Source organism: Salvelinus sp. IW2-2015, unplaced genomic scaffold (genome assembly GCF_002910315.2).
Source record: "Salvelinus sp. IW2-2015 unplaced genomic scaffold, ASM291031v2 Un_scaffold3743, whole genome shotgun sequence".
Classification (NCBI taxonomy): domain Eukaryota; kingdom Metazoa; phylum Chordata; class Actinopteri; order Salmoniformes; family Salmonidae; genus Salvelinus; species Salvelinus sp. IW2-2015.
Genome location: NW_019945019.1, coordinates 31,586 through 47,695, shown reverse-complemented (window position 1 = coordinate 47,695; position 16,110 = coordinate 31,586). Strand labels below are relative to the sequence as shown.

The 16,110-nt window shown below is 46.0% G+C and overlaps 1 protein-coding gene across 1 annotated transcript in view; it reads right to left on the bottom strand.

Annotated features, from left to right (window-relative positions):
• Nucleotides 1-5,708: 5,708 nt before the first annotated feature.
• Nucleotides 5,709-16,110, bottom strand: part of mus81 (MUS81 structure-specific endonuclease subunit) — a 33,823-nt gene continuing 23,421 nt past the window's right edge. The window contains 3 exon segments of the mRNA XM_070441314.1: nucleotides 5,709-6,575; nucleotides 6,648-6,813; nucleotides 12,548-12,615. Of these exon segments, the coding sequence (XP_070297415.1) occupies nucleotides 6,509-6,575; nucleotides 6,648-6,813; nucleotides 12,548-12,615 (301 nt within the window). The 3' untranslated portion in view covers nucleotides 5,709-6,508.

Below are 16,110 nucleotides of genomic sequence, written 5' to 3'. Positions count from 1 at the left end.
GCCCTACCGTTAGCCCTACGGTTAACGGTGCCAGGGATGGGGACCCACCCCAGCAGTGGCGGCCCTGGACAGAGGCTGGGACCACCTCCTCGGCACGGAGGGAGTCACCCCATCCGTCGCCGGTCGAGATCCGGTTTCACTGTAGTGATGACAGTACAGCCTGCGGCAAATGCGCATAATCCACGCCGATTGAAAGTCGTCTCTGTCGGGATCAGAAGAGTTCATTCACCCGGTGCCTCTCGGTTCTTCTTCACGCCTTCCATGGTTTGATTAATTCACCTTTCCCGTGCAAACATAGCATAGATTAGATAAAACCCACAATTCTTCCGTTAAAGATTAGATTAACGTCTGTTCGTTAGTCCTGTGCGCTTCAGTGTTTGGCGTTGATAACCGTGMTGCTTCTAGGCTTCGTTCTAGGCGCAGGTGGGGCGGTGTGTGTGCATACGCTCGAGATGACTAATGCTGAGTTCATGTGCTATTCGGAATTAGAAAACTCTGAAATGTCCAACTTGCTAACTGGTTGTTCAATCGGTTAGCAAGTCGAACATTTCCGAGTTTCCTAGTTCYGACGAGCACATGAACGCGGCAGGAGCCAACGGTTACTGTTTCGTTCAGAGTGAGCACGAGGGGCAGGCACGAGAGCGCTGATGTGAAAGATGGATGGGTAGGAGGAGGATGTGAAGGCAGACAGCGATCTCGGTAAAAGGCAAAACCAGGAACAACCGATTCCTTTTCTATGGTAAACAGTTTATTCTCTGAATTAAAATAAATAAATAACAACGATAAAACCCATCTCTGGTAGTTATTTTCTTTCTATTTTGTCTCCTTAGAACTAGAAGGTTCCACCTACTCATCCTTCTGTATGCCCACCGACGTCACCCACCACCTGAGCATATAGCCAACATACATTAGAGATGCGCAGGTCAGCTGTTTGTTCACCTGGTCACCAGCATTTGCTAATAACAACATTCTCAACCGTATAATTATATGTGTTCAAGTGAACATTTGAGACACGCAAATAGCCTAGCGAAAAGCATAAGCAGAAACGTAGGACTAGGAGGTTGCGGTCCTGTATGTGACTGACCAATATCTCACAAGGTTTCTTCTCTCAAAACTGAGAACTTGAAACTGAGATACCTCTTTCGGTTCTCAAAACAATGTTCTGGRCGTACTGACAAATTGCTTATACTTATAGTGAGGATCCCTCCAAGGCACAATCAGTCACTCGCATTAATCCAGTGAAATTAGTCGTCAGAAAAGCAACTGTGTACAATCTGATACACACAAACATAACATGTTCCCTCACAGTCCTTTGGGTGGTGGACCATTCTAGATGCACACCGGAAACTGTTGAGCATGAAAAACCCAGCAGTGTGTCACGTTCCTGACCTTATTTCCTTTGTTCAGTCTTGTTTAGTTGGTCAGGACGTGAGCTGGGTGGGCATTCTATGTTATGTGTTTCTAGGTTGGGTTTATTGTTTGGCCTAATATGGTTCTCAATCAGAGGCAGGTGTTTGTCATTGTCTCTGATTGGGAACCATATTAAGGTTGACTGTTTTCACTGTTTATTTGTGGGTGATTGTTGCCGTGTCTGTGTTTGTTTCGCCACACGGTACTGTTTTCGTTCGTTTGTTCACGTCGTTTATTGTTTTTGTATTTTGTCAAGTGTTTTTCGTTTTCGTTGATAATATTAAATTATGTATTCAAACCACGCTGCGCTTTGGTCCGATCCTTGCTCCTCCTCRGACGAGGAGGAAGACGAGCGTTACACAGTGTTGCAGTTCGTGACACAAACCGGTGTGCCTGGCACCTACTACCCTACCTTCTGAGTCGCGCACATCCATGTCTCAAGGATTAAAAGTCCTCCGTTAACCTGTCTCCTCCCTAATGGCGGGTTTAGCATGGAAATCTTGGTGGGGCAAACACAATTTTTTWAAATGCATACCAGCAAAGCCACTACACAACACAAAACAATACATTCATTGCACTACTATAACGGTGACAAACGGTGCCCACAAACTGTTAACATTACATTTACATTTAAGTCATTTAGCAGACGCTCTTATCCAGAGCGACTTACAAATTGGAAAGTTCATACATATTCATCCTGGTCCCCCCGTGGGGAATGAACCCACAACCCTGGCGTTGCAAGCGCCATGCTCTACCAACTGAGCCACACGGGACCGTGTGCAACATAAAGCTGTCCCAACAGCAGAGTCCCAACACGTTACCACTGCTACAGCTGGCTTTCAGCGGAGCCTTGTCTGACAGGGAAACAGTTCATTCAGCCTCATTTACTGCCTTTTAAGAAAACATAGCTGATATGGCTGACTTGCTGAAACAAATGTGTTTTTTTCTTCTGACAATTGAGATGTACAAACTATGGCATAAGGGGACGACGAGTGGTAAGAGGCAATTCGTAATTTCGATTAAGACATTAATGAGCGAGCTAGGACGGACGTAGTCAATATAGCTATTAGTGGCTCCCGAGTGGCGCAGCGGTCTAAGGCACTTCATCTTGGCGCTAGAGGCGTCACTACAGACCCTATTTCGATCCCTGGCTGTATCACAACCGGCTGTGATCGGGAGTCCCATAGGGCGAGAGGGCCCAGAGTTATTCGGGTTAGGGAAGGGTTTGGCTGCTGTAGGCCTTCATTGTTAAAKAAGAATTTGTTCTGAATTGACTTGCCTAGTTAAATAAAGGTTAAAAAGAATTGTTAAGCACTTTTGAAATGTACAGCGACAGAATTCAGAACATGGGCCGTTCTTACAGTATTCTCCCTGTACACCAAGTCAGAACCGTAGGATAAATAAAGGGGGCTTATAAGCAGACAATGAAAGCTCTTACAATATTCAATGATTACATTTATCTAAAACAGGCTATAGGCTACATGTGCACYACCAAGTCAGAACAGTAGGCTAAATTATGAGAGGGAAAAGGGACAAATTATTAGGGTGAGGCACATGGGCTCCTAACAGCTCACTACACAACATACACTAAGTATTACTTTCTTAGCTACAGTATACACATCTCCCTGGCATATTACATCATTTATGCAGCAGCATACAAGACATTTTTGGACTCACCTTGTGATGTGCTCACATCTCCCTGGCATACAGGGTTGGGTAGGTTACTGTAATCCGTTACAGTTACTAGTTACCTGTCCAAAATTGTAATCAGTAACATCATTTTTGGATTACCCAAACTCAATAACGTAATCTGATTACATTCCGTTTCTTTTAGATTACTTTACCCGTAAGAGGCATTAGAAGAAGACAAAAATGTATGTTACCAATTGAAAGACATGTATTGCAGGATAAATCAATGTTAAAGTTTACATAGCTGGCCATATATGGATGTTAAGTTTTACTTTATGGGTTGGTTATGTAGGCTTCTTCTAACCCATCGCTTTCTACTACATATAATAATACGATTCAATTATATCTTTACATTAAAAAMCAAAGTCTATCAGAATTCCAGTCATTCCAATAAATGTTATACCCTTTGATCTTCAAGAATAGGGCTTGAAAATATGGAAGTATAGATTAGCAAAAATTGTTTTACCTGAGCATAACCCCAAAACTAAGGACTTATTAGCCAGCCTTATTCTGTTGTTCATGATTTTGTTGTTATGGAGGACTGATTGGGCTCATTGATTTGAGTTGAAAAATAAATGCTGCCCTCATGGAATGGCATGCTTTGAGCACTACTGAAAAGTGCTATTTACATGTGAAAAATGTATGCCATGTGCTGCATTGGCTATAGGCCTATTGTTTTCCTTTTTAGTGGACACTATGATATCTTGAAAATATATCCAGCTGTTTAAAGGGCAAATCCACAAGATGAAACAATAACAAAACGACCGCTCCGCCTCTGTTTTGGTAAAAAGCTGTGATTCACATCAGTGCGCTATGTAGATATCAATAAGAAGTGACATCCGTATCGCCGTTGACTACCTCACTGCTGTCATCCTTACCTCCAAGCGTTTATTCAAGTTGGATAATCTTTGGACGCCGACAGCAGTCACACCATTGGAAGACATAGCTTGGAATGTAGCCTACAAAAGCCTATTCCTGCTCTTTTCCCACAATCCATCAAACATATTTGGTGTGACATCATAGTGGTCTCTGACATCATAGTGGTCTCTGACATCATAGTGGTCTCTGAATTATGGTCAGACTCATTCATATTGAACAAATTTAAACCTGCTCCTTTTTCAATGCTGATTTGAATGTCATTCAAAAAACAGATTTTATTTTTTTTTTTAATTTTTTTTTTCTTCTCGCAAACATCCTTTTTGAATGTAAAAGTAATCCTCGAAGTAATCAAGTTTTTCAAAAGAATCTAATCTGATTACAATATTTTTGCTGGTAATGTAACGGAATCCCTCACATGTAACTGATTACATGTAATCAGTTACTCCCCAACCCTGCTGGCATAATACATCATTTATGAAACATTTATGAAGCTCTTACAATATTCAATGACTACATTTCTCTAAAACAGGCTATAGGMTACATGTGCACCACCAAGTCAGAACAGTAGAAGTTATGAGAGGGAAAAGGGACCAAATTATTAAGGTGAGGCTCATGGGCTACTAACAGCTTACTACACAACATACACTTAGTATTACTTTCTTAGCTACAGTATACACATCTCCCTGGCATATTACATAATTTATGCAGCAGCGTACAAAACATTTCTGGACTCACCTTGTGCTGTGCTCACTTGAACAGGAAGGGGTTGCGGCAATCCTTGTGGGCAAATTTTGTCATCAAACTTTGACATCAAAGTCTGGCATTCTCTGGATTTATGGTGCTTCCAAGACAACTGGGAACTCTGGGAAAAAAACAAGGTTGAATCATGACGTCAGTGATCTTCAGGTCGGAGCTCTAGAAAGAGGCCAGAGTTCCCGACTTAAAATTCCGAGTTGGGATGACCATTTGACAACGTATTTTCCCAGTCGGAGCTCGTTTGTTCCCCGAGTTCCCAGTTCGCTTGGACTCACTGAAGTCAGATTTCACAGTTTCCAGCGCAGCAGAAATCATGCTTCATTGACAATATGGCAAATGTTGAATGTTTATCCTTTTAAGCTTGGATAAGAGACCCTTAAACCCAGACTTGGGACCACACAGCCACTCCACTGAATAGCAGGATAGTGATGCTTTGCAATGCTTGCAGATAGCCACTGATTCCTTCCAAACCTCTCATTGTTGGATTTGCGATTTCCAGTTTTGTAATGTTTATGTTCTATGGCCGATGAGCACCGATACATTTTATCTTCCTATGAATAAGGATTAAAACGTATTTGCCAGTAGATTGTCAACTTGATTCATGATGATGACTGCTAGCTCAGATTTTGAAAGTATGTTGTTGACATGATCAGTCCAATCAAAGCTACGGTAGATATAACGTGATTTGACGTAATTTTATCTGTGGCCAATGATCTTGAGCCTTCTTGGATGGGCACTTCTAATGTAACTCTATGTCAGCACCCAGGGGGCTTGAATTTTCAAACTCTCCCCATAGATTTTGCGGTGATGTAGTGGCCGCATGAGTGACAGAACACTGGGCCAATCACGGCGCAACTAGAGAACATTACCAACCCTTAATCTCTATTTTCCGCTGGCTGCCCCACCACCACAGAAAGCACGAGGCTGAAACACCTGCATTTTGAAGCTGCTTTACTCAAGAAAACAAAGAGAGATGTTTGTATACAGCTTTATTACATTGTTTACATTCTTTGCAAACTGATATGTGACACACGTATCGATGCCAAAATAACATTAAAAAACAGTCTCCCCCCCCCCCTAAGCTAAAAAGGCAGGGCTCAAAACAGAATGACGTGTCGYCACTGMTCCTCCACCTTCATCTACACTGATTGAAGTGGATTKAACAAGTGACATCCATAAGGGATCGTAGCTTTCACCTGGATTCACCTGGTCAGTCTGTGTCATGGGAAGAGCAGGTGTTCATAATGTGTTGTACACTCCGTGAATTAGGGCTGTTTTAAAATGCTTTAATGTGATAAACTGGAACATCTTTGGGTGTTATGGGTGACACATCCATTTATAACAACAAATAATAATATTTCTCCAAACTACAGCCAAGACTTTTATTCATTCTTAAAACATAATTTCTGGAACTTTTTAAAACAACACTTAATTCTTTTACCTTTATTTAACTAGGCAAGTCAGCTAAGAACAAATTCTTATTTTCAATGACGGCCTAGGAACGGTGGGTTTAACTGCCTTGTTCAGGGGCAGAACGACAGATCTGTACCTTGTCAGCTCGGGGATTCGATCTAGCAACCTTTCGGTTACTAGTCCAACGCTCTAACCGCTAGGCTACCTGCTGCCGCATTTGACTAGAAAATAGTAGAAAAATCACAACAATAGCAGCATTTACATATAGGTTTACCTTGGCAGGGAATGACAAAGGAACAAAGTATTTTAAACACTAAATTGTAGAGGTGTGTGTGTGTGTTGTGTGTTGTGGTGCGTGTGTCTATGACAGTGCTCCTTTCGTACAGTAGAGCTGGTAGACTGTGCGACTCAAAGCTGGACCCAAGTTCCTGAAATGCAAACAGAACCAACAATAAGCAGTCAATTAATTAACATCTGCAGTTCTTTTCACACGTTCTCACCTTTTCAGTTTTCCATATCGGATGGAGGAGAGTAGTTTCTCTCTTTCTGTGTCGCTGGAGCACTGCTCATATGCTTTCAACAGACTGGAGGGATGAGAGGAGAGAGAGATGAGAGAGATAAAGGACATGCTGGTATAGCCCATCTGTAAATAGCCAATCCAACTACCTCATCCCCATAGTGTTTTTTTTTCTTTTTCTCCTTTGCACCCCAGTATCTCTACTTGCACATTCATCTTCAGCACATCTATCACTCACTTTTATTGCTAAATTGTAATTGTTTCGGCACTATGGCCTATTTATTACCTTACCTCCCTTATCTTACCTAATTTGCACACACTGTATATAGACATTTCTATTGTGTTATTGACTGTATGTTTGTTTATCCCATGTGTAACTCTGTGTTGTTGTTTGTGTCGCACTGCTTTGCTTTATCTTGGCCAGGTCACAGATGTAAATGAGAACTTGTTCTCAACTGGCCTACCTGGTTAAATAAAGGTGAAATAGAAAAAATTGAAAGTAGTCAGCCCCATCTCACCTATGTCAACAGAGAAACCAGCCCTCTCTCACCTGTCAAAGGAGAAACCAGCCCTCTCTCACCTGTCAAAGGAGAAACCAGCCCTCTCTCACCTGTCAATGGAGAAACCAGCCCTCTCTCACCTGTCAATGGAGAAACGCAGCCCGCTCTTCGTCACACTGGTCAATGGAGAAACAGCCTTCTCTCTACACTGTCAAAAGAGAACCAGCCCTATCGTCACCTGTCATCAAGGAAACCAGCCCTTTCTCACCTGTCATACAGAGCAACCAGCCCTTTTCTGCACCTACGCACAGATGAAACCAGCCTCTCTCACCTGTCAATGAGAAACCAGCCCATCTCACACTTCAGGAGCAAACCCCAGCCTACCCTCCGACCTCGTCAACCAGAGAAACCAGCCCTTTCTCACCTACTGTCACACAGAGAAAACCGCCTTACTCTCACCTGTCAATGAGAAAACTGCGCCTATCTTCACCTGTCAAAGGCACGAAACAGCCTAAACCTTCAAGCTTCTAGACAAGTGCAAATAGCTTCTAGAAAGAAATGACCCTCCAAAGAGCTTGTCAGTCAGTCTAACTTCACTACTTTTAGACCACGAGCTCAAGGCTTAGTGCCACTATGTAAGGGAATAGGGTGCCCCTCTGACTCTACTGCATGACTGGAGGGAAAACTATGGGGCAGTGAACTGCGAGGGGAAAACGATGGCCAGCGACTGGCACGGGAAACTAGGGGCCAGTTGCGGACTGAGGGGAACACTAGGGGCCAGCGATCTGGAGGGGTAACTAGGGCCAGTGACTGGAGGGATGAACTATGGGCCAGCGACTGGAGGGGAAACTAGGGGCCAGTGGACTGGAGGGGAAAACTATGGGCCAGCCGACTGGAGGGGAAACTAGGTGCCAGTGACTGGAGGTGGAAAACTAGGCGGCCAGCGACTGGAGGGGAAACTAGGGGCCAGCGACTGGAGGGGGAAACTAGGGGCCAGCGACTGGAGGGGAAACTAGGGGCAGTGACTGGAGGTGGAAAATCTAGGGGCCAGTGACTGGCGGGGAAACTAGGGGCCAGTGGAACTGAGGGGCCAACGTAGGTGGCCAGTGTACTGGAGGGGAAAGCTGAAGGGGGCCATGTGACTGGAGGGGAAACTAGGGCAGTGACTGAGGGGAAACTAGAGGTCCGGTGACTGGAGGGGAAACTAGAGGTCCAGTGACTGGAGGGGAACTTAGAGGTGGTCCAGTGACTGGAAGGGGAATCTAGGGCCAGTGGACTTGGAGGGGAAACTAGTGGGCGACTGACGAGGAATCCGACCTGAGGGGAAACTAGGGCCAGTGACTGGAGGGGAATACTAGGGGCCACGTACTGGAGGGAAACTAGGGGTCAGTGCACTGGAGGGGAAACTAGCCAGGTCAGGTGAAACTACGGCAGTACGGAGAAAACTAGAGGCCAGCTGAGGAACTGGGCAGTATGGGGGAAAACTGAGAGGCTCAGGATCTGGAGGGGAAAGCTAGGGCCAGTGACTGGAGGTGAAACTAGGGGCCAGGTCTCGGACGCCCACCCCCAGTGACTGGGGGGGAAACTAGGGGCCAGTGACTGGAGGGGAAACTAGGGGCCAGTAGGAAACTAGGAGGACTGGAGAAACTGGGGCCAGTGACTGTAGGAATCGGCAGTGATGGAGCCAAACTAGGGCAGGCTGAGGGAACTAGGGTATGACTGGAGGGAAACTAGAGGCATACGGAGGGGACGGTGCAGGCTGGGGAAACTAGGCAGTGGAGGAAACTAGGGAGTTGACTGGGGCTAGGCTGACGGATGGGAGAAGAGCATGAGTGGGCACATGCAGATCTGGGGACGAGGCACTGGCCGAAACTAGAGGTGCAGTGACCTGGAGGGGAAACTAGAGGTTCAGTGACTGGAGGGAAACAAGGGCAGTCTGGCAGGACTAGGGAGGATAGGGAAACTTAGAGCGGTCAAGTGGACTGGAGGGGAACTAGGGGGCCAGTTGACTGGATGGGAAACTGAGGCCAGTACTGGAGGGGCGAACTAGGGGCAGTGACTGGAGGGAAACAGGCCAGGATGGAGGAACTAGGGCCAGTGCACTGGAGGGGAACTAGAGTCAGTGACCTGGAGGGAAACTAGGTGCCAGCGACTGAGGGAAACTTAGGGCCAGTGACTGGGACCGGGCAACTAGAGTAGTTGACTGGAGGGAAACTAGGGGTCAGTGACTGGAGGGAAACTATGGGCCAGTGACTGGTAAGGGGATAACTAGGGGCCAGTGACTGGAGGGGAAACTAGGCCAGTGACTGGAGGGGAAACTAGGGAGGACTGGACTAGGCAGACTGAAAACTGGGCAGGCGGAAACTGAGCGACGGGGGCGGGCATGATTGAGTACTGAGAGGGGGGACTAGGAAACTGACTGGGGGAGTGTCCAGGCTGGATGGGGAAAGCTAGGGGCCATATCTGGAGGGGAAACTAGGGCCAGTGACGGAGGAAACTGGTCATACGAGGGAACTTGCACAGTAGGGGAAACAGTGGCCGATACTGGAGGGGAAGACTACGGGGCCATGACTAGGGGGAAAACTCAGAGCCATGCTGACTGGAAGGGGAAACTAGGGACAGTGACTGGAGGGGAAACTAGGGGCCAGTGACGGAGGAGAAGGTATGACTGAGGGGAACATCGCAGTGACTGGGGGGCAAACTAGGGGCCATACTGGAGGAAACATTAGGGCCAGTGACTGGAGCAACTGGGGTGTGGAAACTAGGGGCTGGACAGCTGACTGCGAGGGAAACTAGGGCCAGTGACTGGAGGGGAAACTAGGGGCCAGTGACTGAGGGGAGAACTTAGGGGCCAAGTGAGACTGGAGGCGGAGAACTAGGGGGTCCAATTAATCAGTTGCCTGAAACTACATCCTTAGCTTATGTGCGCCCCAAATTGCACCCTATTCCCTCATAGGACTGCTGTTCAACATAGAGCACCTTTATAGTACAAAATGTGCTTCCAGAGCCAGCAGGCAGGTCTCAATCACCGCACTAGCCTGATGCCATCCCAATCGCTGTCAATCAACTAAGTCATCATAGAGAGAGATACGAGAGGCGCCTGGGATCAACACAGAGAGCGCGGGCCGAGGATGGGAGAGATCATAAACCAAAGACACGAGGACAATGACAAAAGACAAACAGAGAGACGACACTGAAGACAGAGAGAACAACGCCAGAGACAGACATATAGAGAGAGACACAGAAAAGAGACCGAGAGGGGGGTCACACAGAGAGCGCCGGGACGACAGATAGCTGTGGAAGAGACGACAGAGAGACAGACAAAGAGACAAGAGTGAGACAGAGACAGACAGAGAGACGGCTTTTTAACCCAATCAATTCGTGCATGCTTGTTAATCGTAAAAAAAGACTTTGACCTCATTTTGGCATAAGCGTCTGCTATACACAAACCTGTGGAGAAGTGGCTGTTGGGAGAACAACATAAAACATAATGAAATCCATTGTACACAACCCACTGTTGTTCGGTTAATAATAGGCAAAAAAACACATCTTAATTTCTTCCCACAGGTCGTCGTGGAGACACGGATCAGCTATAAGCCCCACCCTCTCAGACATATATATCAACGAATTTGGCGATGGAGCCTAGAACAGTCGCAGCAATCCCGGCCTCAACCTACTAGAATCTTGCAATCAATGTTCTATGTTTCGCTGATACTCGCTAGGTGCTGTCGTTCCCAACCAGGAAGGGCCTACAGCAAGTCACCTTAATCTCCACAACATTGCTGTCATGACCTGGGCCTGTACAGTAGAATCTCAGTAAGACCAAATAATGGCTGTCCACAAAGAGTACACGCGCCAGACCACAAATACAAATTCCATCTAGAACCGTTGCCTATGAGCCATACACAAAAACTAACAACTCGGCCTTAAACATACAGCGCCACAGGCTAACTTCCACAATAAGGCTGTGACGATCTGCAGAGACAAGAGCCTTCATGACAGGCCTTCGCATCAAAAGAACAACAAAGTTCACTTACCAATTAGGATCTGCAAATACTTTCAATCAGTCATTAGAAACCTCCATTGCCCCTTTATGTTTGAGGTCTGGGTCCGTCCTCAACCAACCAAGATTCACAAAAGCATGACAAACGCCAAATTGAAGACTCTTCATAGCAGAATTCTAAGAAAATCATGCCTCCTTGTACAACGTAAAACACCCAAATACAGCAGCCAGCCAGAATTAGGCCCGATACCCGCTAATGCATCAAATATCAGAAAAAAGCGACGTTAAAATTCAACAAGCACCAGTAGAAGAAAGACGATTCCCAAACCTTCCATAACAAAGCCATTCAACCTACAAGACAGCTTGCTTAGGGGAACTCTTTCTCCAGGTTCCTCTCCAAACTTAAGGAAAGCTTGATCAGTAACATACGCCTTGCTTATTGAGAAAGTTGCCCGTAGGCAGACCTGGCTCTCAAAGAGAGCAGGCTCATGTGCACACCTGCCACAAAATGAGGTGAAACTGAGCTTCACTTCTAACCTCCCTGCCAAATGTATAGACCCATATTGAGAGACACATATTCCTCAGATTACCACAGACTACAAAAGAATTCGAAACAAATCTCAATTTTGATAAACTCCCTACATCTACTGGTGAAAATACACAGCTGTGCCCATCACAGGCGCAAGATTGTGGACCTGTTGCAACAAAGAAAGGCACCAGTGGAAGAACAAACACTCATTGAAATACAACCATATTTATGTTTATTTATTTTCCCTTTTGTACTTTAAAAACTATTTTGCATTCTGTTACAACACTGTATATAACATAATATTGACATTTGTAATGTTCTTATTCTTTTGGAACTTCTGATGTGTGTAATATTAAACTGATTCAATATTTATATATTATTTCTTCAATCTGTTTGGCAATGTTAACATAAAGCCCCTTAAATGAAAACCAAGAGGTCAGCTTTGTGGTGTGTGTGTTATGTGTGTGTGGTTGTGTGTGTGATGTTGTGTGTGTGTGTGTCGGTGTGTTGTGTGTGTGTGGTTTAAACTGTGTAAAGTACTGTAATGCTCTAGTATAAGCAACACCTTATCAGCCAAGCAATAGTCCACGAGAGAATCTGTCGATCAGCTCGTCTGGCAATTAACAGCCTGCTTCACTGTCCTGACACTGTATGAGAGACAGGGAGAGGGTTATAATACACCTCTCTCCACTGTCTGAACTGTAGAGAAGACAGGGAGAGGGTTTAACATATCACCTTCTCTCACTGTTCTGTACACTGTAGATGAGACAGGCGGGTTAACAATACACCTCTCTCACTGTCTGACACTCGTAGAGAGACAGAGAGAGGGTTAGACAGACACCTTCTCTCACCGTGCTGACGACTGGTACCATGAAGACAGCGAGAGGTGTTAAACATACCACTCTCCTCATGTCTGACACTGTAAGAGACCGATGAGAGGGTTAACATGTACACCTTCTCTCACTGTCTGACTAACTGTACGTAAGAGACAGGAGAAAGAGGGTTTTACGATACACCTCGTCTCACGTCTGACACTGGAGAAGAGACAGAGAGATGGGTTAACATAACCTCTCTCCTGGTCTGACCCTGTATGAGAAGAGGGTTAACTATACACCTCTCTCACGTCCTGACACTGTACGAGTAGCCAGGGAGAGTGGTTAACATACACTCCTCTCACTGTCGTGACTCTGTGAGAGACAAGGGAGAGGGTTAACATACACCTCTCTCACTGTCTGATACACTGTAGAGCGACAGGGAGAGGGTTATACAGTACAACCTCTCTCAACTTGTCTGACTGTAGAGAAGACTAGGGAGAGGGTTTAACATACACCATCCTCTCACTGCTGGACACTGTAGAGAGACATAGGAGGGCGAGGGTTTAACATAACACTTCTGCACATGTCTGACCACTGTAAGAGCCCGGAGAGGGTTAACATTACACCTCTGCCACTGTCTGACACTGTAGAGAGACATGGGAGAGGGTTAAACATACCCTATCTCACTGTCTGAACACTGTGAGAGACCAGCAGAGAGGGTTCACATAACACTCTCTCACTTCTGACACTGTAAGGAGAGGAGGGTTAACATACCACTCTCTCACCGTCTGACACTGTAGAGAGATCAGGGAGAGGGTTAACATACACCTCTTCTCTACTGTCTGACTGGTTAGAGAGACAGTTGGAGTAGGGTTAACCATACCACCTCTCTCACTGTCTGGACAACTGTAGAAGAGACAGAGAGAGGGTTTACATCACAGCTCTCGTCATCTGTTGACCCTGTACTGAGAGAGGGTTAACTATACACTTCCTGCACTTGTCTGACACTGTAGAATAGACAGGGAGAGGGTTAACATACACCTCTCTCACTGTCTGAACTGTAGAGAGAAGTGAAGGGTTAACATACACCTCTTCTCATTGTCTGACACTGTAGAGAGACAGAGAGAGAGGGTTTTAACATACACCTCTCTCACTGTCTGGACACTGTAGAGAGACGGGAGAGGGTGTTAACATACATCCTCTCTCACTGCTGACACTGTAGAGAGACAGGCGAGACGGTTAACATACACCTCCATCACTGGTTGATCACTGTAGAGGAGCCAGTTAACATACACCTCTCTCCAACTGTCTTGACACTGTAGAAGAGACAGAGCCGAGGGTAACATACACCTCTCTCACTGTCTGGACAACGTGTAACAGAGACAGGAGAGGGGTTAACATACACCTCTCTCACTGTCTGCCACTGTAGAGAGACAGAGAGAGGGTTAACATACAGCTCTCCACTGTCTGACACGTAGAGAGACAGAGAGAGGTTACGATACACCTCTCTCACTGTCTGACACTGTAGAGAGACAGAGAGTAGGGTTAACATTACACCGTCTCTCCACTATCTGACAACTGTAGGACGAGGTTCCCAATCCACCTCTCTCACTGCTGACACTGATATGAGAGGACAGGGAGAGGGTTAACATACACCGTCTCTACGGTGCCTGACGGTAGAGAGAACATGGGAGAGGGTAACTATACACTGCTCTCTCACTGTCTGACACTGTAGAAGACAGGGAAGAGGGTTAACTATAACACTCTCTCACTGTCTGACTGTAAGTAGAGACAAGGGAGAGGGTTAAACATACACCTCTCTCATGTCTGAACTGTAAAGAGACAGGGAGAGCGGTTACACACTATCCACCTCTCTCACTGTCTGACACTTGTAGAGAAGACAGGGAGAGGGTTAACATAGCACCTCTTCTCACTGTGACCTGAGTGAGAGAGAACTAAGGAAGGAGGGTGTAACTATACACAGACACCTATCTCACGTGTCTGACACTGTAGAGAGACAGAAGAGAGGGTAACATACACCTCTCCACTGTGCCGTGACGAATCAATGCCTGCGAGGAGTAGGAAAGGCGCTCTCACACCAATCAGGAACCTTCGAGAGGCCGGATCAATGATTAGTTCTTCTGCACTACGTGGTCTGACATTTGTCACACGAGAACACAGAGGCAAGTTACCGTCATAAGGGATCTATCGCGTCTCCATCCAACCCTGTCTGCACACTTGAGCTAAGGATTACGTTACCATCCGATGGACTGCAGCGGTTTCAAGACATGATGTCTCCCGGCGGTTTGCTTCTGCTGAGCGTGGTCAATCTAGCGAATCTTCAGACTCTCCAAAACGATTTTTCTATTGGGTTCGGTCTGGAGACTGGCTAGCACCTCCAGGACCTTGAGATGGCGCTATTACGGAGCCACTCACCGTAGATATTTAGCACATGGCTGTGTGCTTCTGGAGATCGTTGTCAATGCTCCTAGAACCAGGTCCAATAACGACCCAACGACTTATACAAATCTGTCTCTTAAACTGAGGGAAGGAGGTTGTTGGCCAAGGATCTCCGCGATAACATATGGCCCCATCCATCCATCCACCCTCAATACGTGTGCAGTCGTCCTGTCCCTTCTGCAGAAACGATCAATCCCCAAAGCATGATGTCATCCTCCCACTCTCCATCTACTTTACTGGTCTCAGCACATCGTTGGATGGTGTCTGGGGTTTGTACTTCCATACTCTTCTTGTACCTCCAAGACCGCAGGAGCGAAGTGGAGGTTAGCCCAAAAAAGTCTACTATTTTTTGTCTCAATCAGATCACATCGACCTGACTCCCATATCCTCCTCTGGATCTATTGCTCCGAATGGTCCATTGGCAGAAACTTCAGACTAGGCCTGGACTGCACTGGCTTAAGCAGGAGGGGACCTGGCGGCGCTGCCATGGATTTTAATCCATGGACGGCGTATGTGTGTTACTAATGGTTTTTCTTTGAGACTGTGGTTCCCACTCTCTTCAGGTCAGACCAAGGCTACCGCGGTGTAGTTCTGGGCTGATGCCCTCTTCTCTCCTCATGATCATTGAGCCCTTCACGAGGTTGAAATCTTGCATGGAGCCCCAGTACTGCAGTGCGTGATTTTCGATCCGTCACATCACTGTTGAAGCGCTTAATCTACCCATTTTCTAATAATTGCGCCAACAGTGGTTTATCCGTTCCACACGCTAAGCTGCTTGCCTAGTATGTTCCTGTAGCCCAAACCATGCCTTTGGCAGGTCTGAACAATTTGTAATTTCCCTGATGTCCTTACACAGAGCTCTCGGGTGTGGCCTTATTTTGGGAGAGGTTTGGAAAATCTGCTTTTGATTGATGTGGTGGAGACAGATTGATACTAAGGAGCAATGTATAAATGGCATGTCTTCTGCGATATGACTTCAGAGTACATTCGTAAACGATAACATTTTGACTATTGGTAGCAGCTGTCGACTTCCTTGTCCCTGGTTTCATTCAACCTATGCAATCTTACAAAACTAACTGCGGTGTTGCAGAGTCATGTGAGTAGAATTAATTGAAAGTTTACTTGAAAATGATAATGAA